Source organism: Suricata suricatta, chromosome 8 (assembly GCF_006229205.1).
Source record: "Suricata suricatta isolate VVHF042 chromosome 8, meerkat_22Aug2017_6uvM2_HiC, whole genome shotgun sequence".
In the NCBI taxonomy this organism is placed as follows: Eukaryota; Metazoa; Chordata; class Mammalia; order Carnivora; family Herpestidae; genus Suricata; species Suricata suricatta.
In genome coordinates, this window is record NC_043707.1 from 13,629,149 (window position 1) to 13,641,387 (window position 12,239).

The 12,239-nt window shown below is 40.0% G+C and overlaps 1 protein-coding gene and 1 long non-coding RNA gene across 6 annotated transcripts in view; one reads left to right on the forward strand and one right to left on the reverse strand.

Moving 5' to 3' along the window:
* Positions 1–1,591: 1,591 nt before the first annotated feature.
* SMG1 (SMG1 nonsense mediated mRNA decay associated PI3K related kinase) overlaps positions 1,592–12,239 on the reverse strand; it is a 98,256-nt gene continuing 87,608 nt past the window's right edge. For 4 of the 5 annotated variants that reach the window (XM_029949223.1, XM_029949222.1, XM_029949225.1 and 1 more), the window contains 6 exons: positions 11,457–11,684; positions 10,658–10,869; positions 10,396–10,502; positions 8,837–9,016; positions 8,651–8,757; positions 1,592–6,122 (listed from right to left, as the gene is read on the reverse strand). In XM_029949223.1, coding sequence (XP_029805083.1) covers positions 6,045–6,122; positions 8,651–8,757; positions 8,837–9,016; positions 10,396–10,502; positions 10,658–10,869; positions 11,457–11,684 — 912 coding nt within the window. In that variant the 3' untranslated portion in view covers positions 1,592–6,044. The remainder of the gene's footprint in view (positions 6,123–8,650; positions 8,758–8,836; positions 9,017–10,395; positions 10,503–10,657; positions 10,870–11,456; positions 11,685–12,239) is intronic. The other variant, XM_029949224.1, reaches the window with a different exon arrangement.
* LOC115299751 lies at positions 6,546–11,058 on the forward strand. The gene is made up of 2 exons (XR_003912319.1): positions 6,546–6,648; positions 10,678–11,058. It is a non-coding gene; the product is annotated as an uncharacterized LOC115299751 (long non-coding RNA).

The window sequence follows — 12,239 nt, forward strand, 5'->3', positions numbered from 1 at the left end:
AAATGCATTGTGCTTTGATTTTTATTAATAGGAACAAAACTATGCCAGATATTGATCTGGTCAGGTAGGTTTTAGGAAACCTTACATTTTAACTTTTACCCTTTGATCATCACCTGTATTATGCCACAAGTTTAAAAGTATTGGGGCGCCTGGGTGGCTCAGTCGGCTGAGCCTCCGACTTCAGCTCAGGTCATGATGTGACGATTCTGGGTTCGAGCCTCGCGTCAGGCTCTGTTCTGAGAGCTAGCTTAGAGCCTGGAACCTGCTTCAGATTCTGTCTCTTTCTCTCTGTGTCCCTCCCCTGCTCACGCTCTCTCTCAAATATAAGTACATGTAAAAAAAAAAAAAAAAAGAAAGAAGAAGAAAAGGAAAAAATGTGAAGAGAACAAGCCAGTGGGGTCAGGAGCATTGTGAATTTCATCTAAGGGTGTGTATTACCACCAATCTTTGGGGCAGGAGAACTGCGAAGCATCTGGATGAGGTATAAGCACTTGGGGATGGGGAGGAAGTAACCCTTTGCAAAGGAAGGAGGACTCACTTTGGGGAATGTTGGAGTGGGGATAGGTTTTGTGGGTAAGGTGAAGCCAGTTTAAACTATTAAATTTGAGGAGCAGGCCCTCGCCTCCCTCTTCAAAAGAAAATTAAAAGGTCCCCATCAGCAGCCACATAAGTGGTGAATATATTTAGCACTGAGTGCAAAATCCTGATAGAGACACAGTAACATCCACTTCCAAAGGAGAAGCCACAGAATTATTATGCTTTAAAAATGATTATTTCTACTCTGGGAAACCGGCCTCTGCTACAAAATATTTCTGGCTCACCCAAGTTCCCTATGTACAACTGCAACACCAGCTGGCGAAACTGAAGTAGGTGAAAAAAAAGTAACACTCAAACAGCACAGGTTGCCCAAGCCCCCAGTTACTTTTGTTACTCAAGGAGGGAGGCTCCAGACCTAGCTGCGACTTCACAGCCCAGCAGCCCTCCTGTTAGGGTCTTTCTGTAAACTTCCAGTTAGCCTAATTATTCAAAAGACACCTACCTTCAAGGGCTTTCTTTTGAGCTTTGTTTTTATACTATAAAAACAGGATGTGATCTTTTGAAAGGTGCCCAATGAGGACACCAGTACTTCTCAAAATGAACCGGCAACAACAAAATGCAATCTGATTGCCAGATATTAAAACAAGCCAGACATTTTCATTCTATTTTCCTTCAGAGCTTTCATACCCCAGGGAATATACATATTAATAATGTGCTATCGTTTTGTTTCTAAATACTGACAAACTTCAGCTTATTAAATGATACCTTAATACTAAAACTTACCATACAAGTGAACTTTTAACTGCTGCTCAAAAATACTATGGTAGTTTAACAATTAAAAAAAATTACTTTGAGGGGCACCCACCTGGCTGAGGCAGGGCATGTGACTCTTGACCTCGGGGTTCAGTTCGAGCCCCACAATGGGTGTAGAGATTACTTAAAAATAAAATCTTAAAAAAAAAAAAACACAAAACCCAAAACAAAACCTCTACACATATTCCAAAAGTAAGCTTTCTGGAACCTACTTCAACCAATAAACTCAGAGCCTAAATGCTACGTCTTTCAAGACTTTATTTTCTGAAAAACAGGTATTTCATACAATCTTTGCTGTGTTAATGCAAATATGCACAAAGTAGGCATGTATTTTTGTTTTCCAAAAGGTGCATTATGAACATTTTCAGGAAGCTGGTGTGATTTATTCAACTTTTAATCTTAAATACAATCACAAAATTATATCCATCAGGAGGCATTACAACCTTTTGTACAGAGAAGCCACTTTATACAATGTTACTAGGACAAGGAAGATTCATTTAAACTCAATTTGCTCTTATAAGGGTAAAGTAAATTAACGAAGTATGATGTTGCCACTGACATTACAGGTGGAAATATAAGAGAAATGTAAACCAGAAAAATAACTGATACGAGAACTTTAAACAGGAGCTGAAACTTGGGACTGTCAGGGGGGAAAAAAATCAGCCTGTTTTGAAAGAAAAACATTCTACAAGCCTGCGTTTCAGAAGAACATGCAATTCCTTAAGTTTACCATCTTCAAAAATCAAACTAATTGTAGGACATGTTTACATTAGCACAACAAACAGCTCCCCCCCCCACCCCGCAAGCCCAAATTCCCATCGAAAGCAAGGGACTCTAAGAGGTTCGTGTTGTACAACTAACCCTTGAACCTGTAAAGCTGCTCCATCGGAGTCCATTTGCCCTTTTGTAAATAAGGGACGGTGATATTCTCAGGCCTAAAAAGCAGGAAAAGCACAACAAATCCTTAGGGGCTCATAATACAGCGGATCCCCCCTTCTGCAATGTTTGGGAAAACTTGGGTCTCTAAGCTCGTTTTTCCCACAGGAGGAACGTTTCTAATACAACCCACACACTGCAAACAAGATCTACCTTCGTAAGTAGCCCTTACATTACTATCGTCTACCTCCTTGATCTGAGGGAAAGTGCCAGCTCTAAATTCTGTTTTACAAGCCCAAAAAGATAGAGTGTGGAAGGTCACTTTTTCACATTTTTCTAATCTTCTGTAAAACAAAGGTACGTGTGCTAACAGTAAAGCATTTGCTGATTTTTGCCGCATATGAATAGGACAGGCTAATTGTACGTGCTTCCTTTCATATGTAAAGAATTAGGAGAAAAGAAGAACCAGCCCCTTTGATTTTAGTACTGCCAAAACAAGTAAGCCCCCAGAATAATTACAAATATGTGGAGGATAATAGGCCAGGAAGACTTTTCAGTTTAAAGTACTGCCTATAATACCCCAGGTTTAAAAGAACCAAAGATTGCACATCAACTCTAATATTTTTGGCTGTACTTGCATTGCCCTGCTCGGCATTTTTTAATGGCTCTTTCCTTAAATTTCACACATCAGAACAACCACAATTAAAAACAAAAACAATGCAGATAACACCAAACATGAACAGTATTAAGAAAAACTACATACTAAGCTTAGGTAATAGTGGTAAGTGTTAAGGGCAGAAGTTATGGAAGTTTTTCTTTGTATTACAAACCCTCACCCTGAACTTGGGGTTTGGGCTCTAAAGAAAACAATCTAGGGAAGCAGATCAAGAGCTTGATTATCAGTTCACACATAGAAATCTCACATATCTCAAAAACTCACCACAAGTGCCAGACACAAAAGAATCTTAATAATCATCTAGCAAACTATGTTAAGAACTCATGGCCAGAAAGAATGAGATCCTACAAAACACACGAAAGACTAAAAGAGAAATACAGCTCCATAAACCACTAGGCCTCCACAGCTCTGTAGAGATAGATATTAACTAAAATTCAGGCAATTTTAGAAAATCAAAGACAACAAAACACTTAAGAGAAACTTCAATTTCCAAGGGTACTTTGAATGGAAGAAGAGGTTGTAGGTTATTGTATACCCCCTGAATCTGAGAGAGAGAGAGAGAGAGAGAGAGAGAGAGAGAGAGAGAGAGAGAGAGAGAGAGAGAGAGAGGGGGGGGACACCAGATCCCTGGATGTCCACAGGTATTACGTGTCATCGGAAGTGTCGGACTTCCTGGCTCCAGCACTCTCCGCTTTGTCCCACACCCGAACCCCCCAGGACAGCCCTGTTGTTCAGTCTGCTCTAACACCGGGCGCTTTCACCGCGGACTACACCTGCTGCGCTTGCGTGCAACCGTTCAAAAAGCCACGGCTACTTACAGGATGACTTCCCAGACGAAGGCAAACTGTACAGCCCAGGGTCTTACTGCGCAGAGTGCAGTAAAGAGCAATCTCTGACGTCATCAGTTAGTCACATCTGCCCACAATCAAACATGTATATGCCACACTATTCTCAGAGGAATCATTTTAAAATAAAAGCGATGGATATTTTACCAGAGGCACATGTTTCTGATATAAAGCTGTTTTGTTTTTGCTTGGAGAAGGTGCCAGGTACCTCTGATTCCTGAAATTCTCAGGCAATAAAATTCACCTATTTCCTTTACCTTCCTTACCTAAGAAGCAGCAATTTCTGACTACTACCTGTAGGGACAGACTAGTGTGACTTTGTTTCCTCACTGTGGTAAGTTTCTCCTTGTGACCATAAAGAATGTCGCTGAGAAGACTACTTTTGAGAGAGCAGAGGTAATCAGGTGATGGATGCGGCAGCTCCCACAGAGCCTCGAGGACAGAAAGCAGCGTGCAAAACACAATATGGCATCATTATTCCAGATAGGTTGTTTTGATTGTGAAAGTAAAGTCCAAATGAATGAAGAAAATAAAATTTGATGCAATAGGTTCCTTAACTTGCTATCAGACACATGGATATTTGAAAATACCACCTTGCTCACAATACTTGCCTAAGTATTTGAAAAGCACTGATACTGAGATGCATTCTCTCGGGTACATAAGGATTAGAGATTAATGTGGCAATCAGAATACGGAAAAGGCCAGAGCTATGTGGAATTTTTCCTTAATACCCTTCAAGTTTGTCTGTGAAGACTGGCAACCAGAAATGATCACAGTCCTAATCTCTAAAATGCAGGAAAAATGTACTCAATCAAGATTTTGTGTTCTACTTTGTTGATACGTGATTTTAAGAATCCTATCCTACTCTGGTTTTTATTGTGGATCAACAATTCATCTTACAGTACTGAAATGCAAATACTAAATTTAAGGAAAGCTTGATCGTGAATTCACAGCAAACTATTAAAATTGTGCAAAAAGTAAAGGACTTCCCGGATTAAGAACTGAACTGAATAAACGGTGGCGGTGATTTTCGCTGATGTTTCCTGTACATGTCCGGAAATGCCAGGTAAACGAAATGCCAGTACACTTTGTAAATTAAAAGTATCAAATGAGAAAACTGAATTAAAAACATTTCACTCTACCTCCACCAGAACATCACTTTATTGTTAATCTGTCATCAACAATGTAAAACTCTAATAGGTACTCTATCCTGGTTTTTAAAAGGGTCAAAAATTACACTGGATTAGCTACTTTCTATGAAAGAAACTACAGCAATTGCAGAAGAGGGAAAATTTGAATGACCTCCCAACAATGCACACTGTAAGTAAAGGGAGTGTGCATTAAATCAAATGTCTGTTAGATTCATTACTTTTGAATGCACAGTGACAATTCTGGAAACTGTACATGATAGGATCACAGAAATGACTTAAATAACCAGGATTACATTTTGTATGTGATCATCAGACCTTTAAACAATCCTTGAATTTTCCATGTTATCAGTGGTTTTGGAGAAATTTGTTTATCACTCCAAATATGTTAACAGCATCGAGACGGAAGTATATGAAATATAAGGATTGAAATAAAAGTAAATTTGAAAGATGGCTAATCTACTAGATCAGGTAAAAGGGGAATGGGTAGATGGTGTGGGGTTGGGGAGGAGGATGATGGGTAGTTTTTTTTTCCCTTCATTTCAGAAGTAAGTTCTTCCAATGTAGTGTATCTGTCACATAGCTCTCCATTTCCAGTCCATTTCTGAAATTCTATCGCATAGCCTTTTGTGCCTACTGGTCAACCCAACCAGTACTGTTGCCAAGCAACAAGTGTTACACGAGAATCTGAATGCATCAAATCTTCCTTGGCTGTGATTTCTTCGCGGCCCCAGTTTTCTCTGTTTCTGAGCGGGGTTTGTTTTTTTCCTGGATTGTACACACAGGGTCAAGTGGAATGGAGTTCCAAATCACTCTGTGCTCCGCGGCACCCCGATCTCTTTCCGCAGCTAACCTCCTGACACGTTTGCAGCCGTTCTGTGGCAGAAAGACAATCTCCATGTTCAGGCGGTGAGCTTTCTTTCTTTCACCCTTGACCCTGGGGTTGCAGGCCATGGTGTTGGGCGTATCCCTGAGTGCGGCTGTCCTGCAGGATTCGCTTCCTAGCGCACCGAGATTTCCTAGGTTTCCTCAGAGTAAGCCCCCAGTTGCATCACCACCGACTGTGGTGTGGCTTTGGATGCCTGAGGCTGAGTTGATTCTGGTGGATGTCTGACCTCGCTTAACCAGACTCATGTACTGTCTTGCCACTCACACCCAGGCTGTCCAACCTTCATACAGCTGAGCCAAGTTATCTAGATTAGTTGCTTCCTTAATGACATAGTCAACCTGTAAAAGTAGGCAGGATAATATTTTAAACCATTTAAAACTTTAAAAGACATATATGAGTTCTATGAATTGTTTAAGAGAAAGTTTCTAATCATCCACATTAATTACCCGTAGGACATATAGTTGCTGGGGTGGAGAGGTTAAGTAACCTGAGCTTCCCTCACCATCCCAGAGCTTATAAAATGTGTGCCTTGGGAAAGTCACAGTCCCTTTGAACCTTGTCAGTCCTTAGATGAAGAGAGCCCTCACTGACCCGACAGGTGCTGCCGGAGTTAAACACATGAAGTCACTAGGTAAACGCTTAGCCAGTGTCTAAAAAAGCACCTGGCACATTCTGAAATACAGCTGGGTGCTCAATGAATATCTTGATTCTGATTCAGCTAAATTTTCTCGTAAGAAACAGAATTAGCTCTGTATCCAGAGACTTCAGAGGATCCAACTGTATATTAGCTGTTCAACATATGGCTGCTGAATGAGAACTTACATCAAATGTCGTGCACAGAATCTCTACAGCTACCCCACCTCTGTGAGTCCCTGACTCTCTTTCATATAAAATTTAACAACTATCAGAATAAAAAGCACCTTCAAACAAATGGACAGACAGCTAAGATAGGCGGTCCTGAAAGTACACAAGCTATTAACCTACCAGAAGGCTTCTGAAGCAAAGATAACCCTGACTCAACATCATCTGTTTGGTTGTTTTTTTTTTTAAGTTTATTTATTTTGAAAGAGCCTGTACATGAGCAGGGATGAGCCGGGTGGGTAGAGAGATGGAATGAATCCCAAGCAGGCCCCACATTGTCACTGCAGAGCCCTACACAGGGCTCAAACTCACAAATGGTGAGATCATGACCTGAGCCAAAATAAAAAAATCAGATGCTTAACCAACTGAGCCATCCAGGCATCTCTTGTCTATGGTTTTGTTTTTGTTTTTTTTTTAACAAACTTGGTAATTTCTAAGGAAGTAACTCTTGACCAAGAAGAGTTTAGTTTCTACACAGCAATGTAACAGCATTTAAAAACAAAAACAAAACAAAAAAAAAAACTTTTAGTGATGTTTAAACTGAACTGTCGATGTCAAAACATTAGAAAACAGTGTATTCGTGGCCTCAAATTTTTAACCCATAGAAGAAAAGGTACGCTTGTAAAGGATAATTCAGGAGAAAACTACCCTTGACCAAATGACCTCACTTAGTAACACAAAAGATGGCAAACTGACATCTTTTATCCCTTAATGTAAATTCTGAGAAAGACTCATCAATGACATAGCATTTGTGCCAAAAAATCAGGTTCTGAATCTAATTACAAGGAAAATATCAGATAAATACAAAGTGAGGCACATTCTATAAAATGACTGGTCTGGGCACATCAAAAAGGTCAATGTCATAAAAGAAAAAAAATGATCAGGAACTGTTCTGGATGTTGAAGACAACTAAAAAATAGAACAAGTATATGAAACACAAGATAAGCCTGGACTAGATCTTGTTGGGAGCAAAGCAGGGGATTAAAGAGAGAAAGCTAAGCAACACAGGCCATTTGGGGATAACTGGAGAAATACCAACACAGACTGAATGTTAGATAACCAATGTTAACATCGATGGTAAGTTTCCTGAGTTGTTAATAATGTTTTGTCTAGGAGATGTACAGCGAAGTATTTATTTTTTAATAATGCATAGTAACACTTCATGCCTAAATACTTCAATATATGGGAACACCTGGGCAGCTCAGTTGGTTAGGTATCTGACTTCGGCTCAGGTCATGATCTTGCGGTTCCAGAATTTAAGCCCCATGTCGGGCTCTGTGCGGACAGCTCACACCCTGGAGCCTGCTTCAGATTCTGTGTCTCCCCTTCTCTGTCTGCTCCTCCCCAACTCACATTCTGTCTCTCTCAAAAGTAAACATTTAAAAAATTAATTTTTCAAAATTAATTAGAGGAGAATTCATTCTCAAATTTGTATGTATATAATTTTAATAACACTAACAAGAACATTTCAGAGTAATGGCTTCAGTCAAACTGACACCCCCAAACACTTTACAGATACTATTCCTGCACCCGAAAACTTCACCCTCATTTCACTGGCAATATACAGACAGTCCTCCTTAAAATGAAAATTAACCGTGCTCTGGTGGAGGAGAGAAAGTAAAGTCACATTTAAAATTTTTGCTAACAGAGAGGCTGGGGAGAAAGGAGATAGTGTAGTCAGAATAAAATGGTGCATATTTGACTAACTCCAGAGTCATGTTATTCAAAATCTTCTGAATACCAAAAATAAATTTCTGTTCCTCACTTCTTGATGAAGCTCCAAGAATACGGGTGACTTTATCTTTTAACCTATACTGTTTCAGCAGCATGAACATGTGTAGATCAAGTTTAAAAACTTGGGGCACCAAGATGGCCCAGTCAGAAGAGTATGTGATTCCCGATCTTGAGGTTATGAGTTCAAGCCCCACATGGGGTATAGACAGTACTTAAATAAAACTTAAAAAAAAAAGAATAATTCAAAAATAAATAATTTTTAAAGGGTCACCTGTTCAGCAACTGACATCCTCCTATTCGGATCAACATCTCGGCCCTCTAGCTTGGCTTTCACTCTCTTCCACACACTCACTGCATAGGAGTTTCTTTCTTGAACAGCTACAAAGCAATGGAAACACGGATGTCAAACCACAACTCTGTATAAATATCTAAGGCACCCGTATTCTTACCCACTTACCTTTCCCAGTTTTAGGGTCTCTGACAGCTTTTTTAGGACTACAAGCAACACTCTTGCCAGTTCCTGGAATGGTGCTTGGTGGAGTATCTGCTGACGTGGCAAGATTTTTCTGAATCAGCTTTCTAGCATTCTGTGACATGACATCAGGCTGGGTCTTCTGGCCGGTGTTGCTCCGGACTGCTACAGAGAAGAGAGGGTAGCTCAATCCACACGTAAACACAAGACGGAGGAAGACAAAGAAGAGAGAGCAGGGCCGGGTTCTCCCAAACATCAACTACACATATACAGCCAGGAAAATAAATAGGACTTTATAACCAGGAAATCCTTATCCCTTGAAATAGATATGTCTCTTAAAAATAGAGCCTAAAGAGCTAGGCATTCAAGAACGAATCTGTACAATGATGTTTGTTGTGTGGCATCAAAATACTATAAATGTATTAACTGTCCACCAATATAAGATTAATATGGCAGAGACACAGAATGGCATATTAAATTGGGCATTAAGTCATTTTGTTTTAAATGTTTTTATTTATTGCTGATAGAGAGAGAGAGAGAGAGAGAGTGCGAGCAGGAGAGGTGCAGAGAAAGAGAAGGAAACACAGAATCCGAAGCAGGCTCCAGGCTCTGAGCGGTAAGCACAGAGCCCAATGTGGGGCTTGAACTCATGAACCACGAGATCAGGACCTGAGCCGAAGTTGGATGCTTAACCAACTGAGCCACCCAGGTGTCCCTAAGTCATTTTTTAAAGAATTATTTGTTGGCAAGGAACTTACCAATTTAATATTAACTGGGAAAAGACAACAAAAATTGCATTCACTGAATGATCGCAATTTGTGCAGGTATGCACACATATATAACCACAAGTCTAACAACACATATATTAATAGATGTACCTCTAATTGGAATGAAACTACAAATTTCTTTTTTAAATTTCCCTGACAAGCATATACTTTATATTCATGTATTATTTCTTTAAATGTTCATTTGTCTGTGAGAGAGAGACAGCATGAGTGGGGAGGGGCAGAGAGAGAAAGATCCAAAGCAGGCTCTGTGCTGATAGCAGAAAGTCAAATGCAGGGCTCAAATGCACGAACCGCAAGATCATGACCTGAGCTGAAGCAGGATGCCGAACCAACTGAGCCACCCAAGCATCCCATTCATCGATTATTTAAAGAGGATTTAAACACAGGGTATTTTTACCCTCTCACAAAAGTACTTTTAAAATGAAGCCAAAACTTAAAAGGGGGAGGAGGGCACCTGGGTGGCTCAGTTAAGCATCCAACTCTGACTATCAGCTCAGATCAACTCATGGTTTGTAGTATCAAGCCCCACGTGAGGCCTGCACTGACAGCACGGAGCCTGCTTGGGATTCTCTCCTTACCTCCTCTCTGTCCCTCTCCTTCTCAAGCGCATGCTCGCTCTCGCTTGCTCTCCCTCTTTATCTCCCTCTTTATCTCTCTCTCTCTCAAAATGGATAAATAAATTTTCAAAATAAACTCAAAACGTAAAAGTATGAACAGATGACGATTCTGATCTGTTTTGAAGTGGAAAAGTCATACCTGCAGCAAAGGATGGCTGATAAGTAGCAGCTGACGTTGGACTTGAACATTCATTTGTTGCATCGGTGACTAAGGGTGATGCAAAACCCACTAAATTATTATAGATACTGAAATACAAAACAAAATGGCTTATTTATGAAATGTTTCACCAGATGACTACTTACGAATCTGAACAAAACTGAAAAAATTAAATGAATTAAATAAACAAAAACTTTACCAGATTTTTGCTTGCATTTTAAATTAGGCCAGAAGGCATCCTTACCTCTGACTCTGTGTTTTCAGTTCTTTCAAGGTGGGAGTTATTTCTTGGAGCATTTCAACGTGTTCTTGACTCCGAACCTGACCCATAGCTTGGACTAATGTGAACAGCACCGTCTGGATGCTGTCTTGCCACGACTTGTACTCGCCCAGGAACTGCCTGACGCTGCTCTCGTAGGGGACGTCTTCGCCGTCCGCCAGGGCCGCCTCTTCATCCTGGAGCCCACATGTTCATGATGGACAGAAATGGCATTTGTCTCAAGAATAACTCATAAGACAGTCACATTTTGAGTAACAGGTAATAAGTGTTTTTCCAATACATGTTTAATTTGTTTGTCGTAATTAACTCCTTTTCTACAGGAATCTTGTTTCCAGTAAAAAATAAAAAGTCCTAGTAAAAGTAAACCCCCGAGTTACAGGAGTCACTGTTTTGTTATGTTATTTAGCTTTGGGGGGTGGGGGGGGGCTCAGTTTCCTTACTATGGAGATTATGTACGATACTGAAAGGAAGACAGCATTTCATTCATTTTGGAGGTGAACTATGTAAGTTCAGGAAGAAGGGAGGGAGGAGGAAGAGATGTTGGAGACCTAAACACCTGGAGGCTACATTCAAGTTTCAACTCTGTTGTTAAATCAATTTCTTTAACTCTCAGTTTCTCTGGATACAAAATCAGAATACTACTACCTACAAGTTGATAAAAACACAAAGTAACTCCATTACAAAATCATTCTTTTCCCAATTACAGCTACTTGTAATGTTTTGAAAGAGGGAGCTGACTGGACATCACCGGTATCAGTCTTACCTTGGCCATTGCTTTCAGGAGGTGTTTGACATCTCCAAGTTGCCGGTTATGCCCAGTGAGCACAGTCTTTATATTATCAACCAGATTCTGAATTGTTTCACAAACCGTTTCTATCTGTTGCTCTTTCTCTGTCTGAACTGCTCTCTGAGTAGACATATCCTGAGTCAGTTGTTTGTGTGCTGACAAAAGCCATTCAGAGCTGCCAATAGGATGTTCAAGACTGGTGTCCTAAACAGAGTAAGGATTTGATTTTAAGCATTAGATGAAATAAATAATGAAGACTCTTTCCTTCATCATTACCATCAAGAGATACTAGTAATTCAAGGTAACACAAAGAAATTCATTTGGTGAGTAATGAACTAATGACCTACAAAATAGTTTAAGACATAAACATAGTTTAAGAAGTAACAAATATATCTAGAATAACAAAGATAATCTAAATCTCGGACACTAAACCCAGTGTAAATCACGTTTTCAAATGCCACCAGAGCTTCCTAATTAAAGTCTCCTCGTAAAATATAAACTCTGAATGTATTAATTTGCTATTTTTGGGCTTAGCCCTCCTGTCCAGCATTCACCTTCCACTAGCCCTCTGTCTGCCACCCAGTTTTCAGTGCACAGAAGTCATTTGCTATACATTATATTTCTCCTCCCTCTGAAACTCTACAAACTTCCAACTGTGGCTCTGAGAACTCTTTTCAGTTTTTTAATTTTTTTTTATGTCTTACTTATTTTTGAGAGACAGAGACAGCGCGAGCAGGGGAGGGTCAGAGAGAGAGGGAG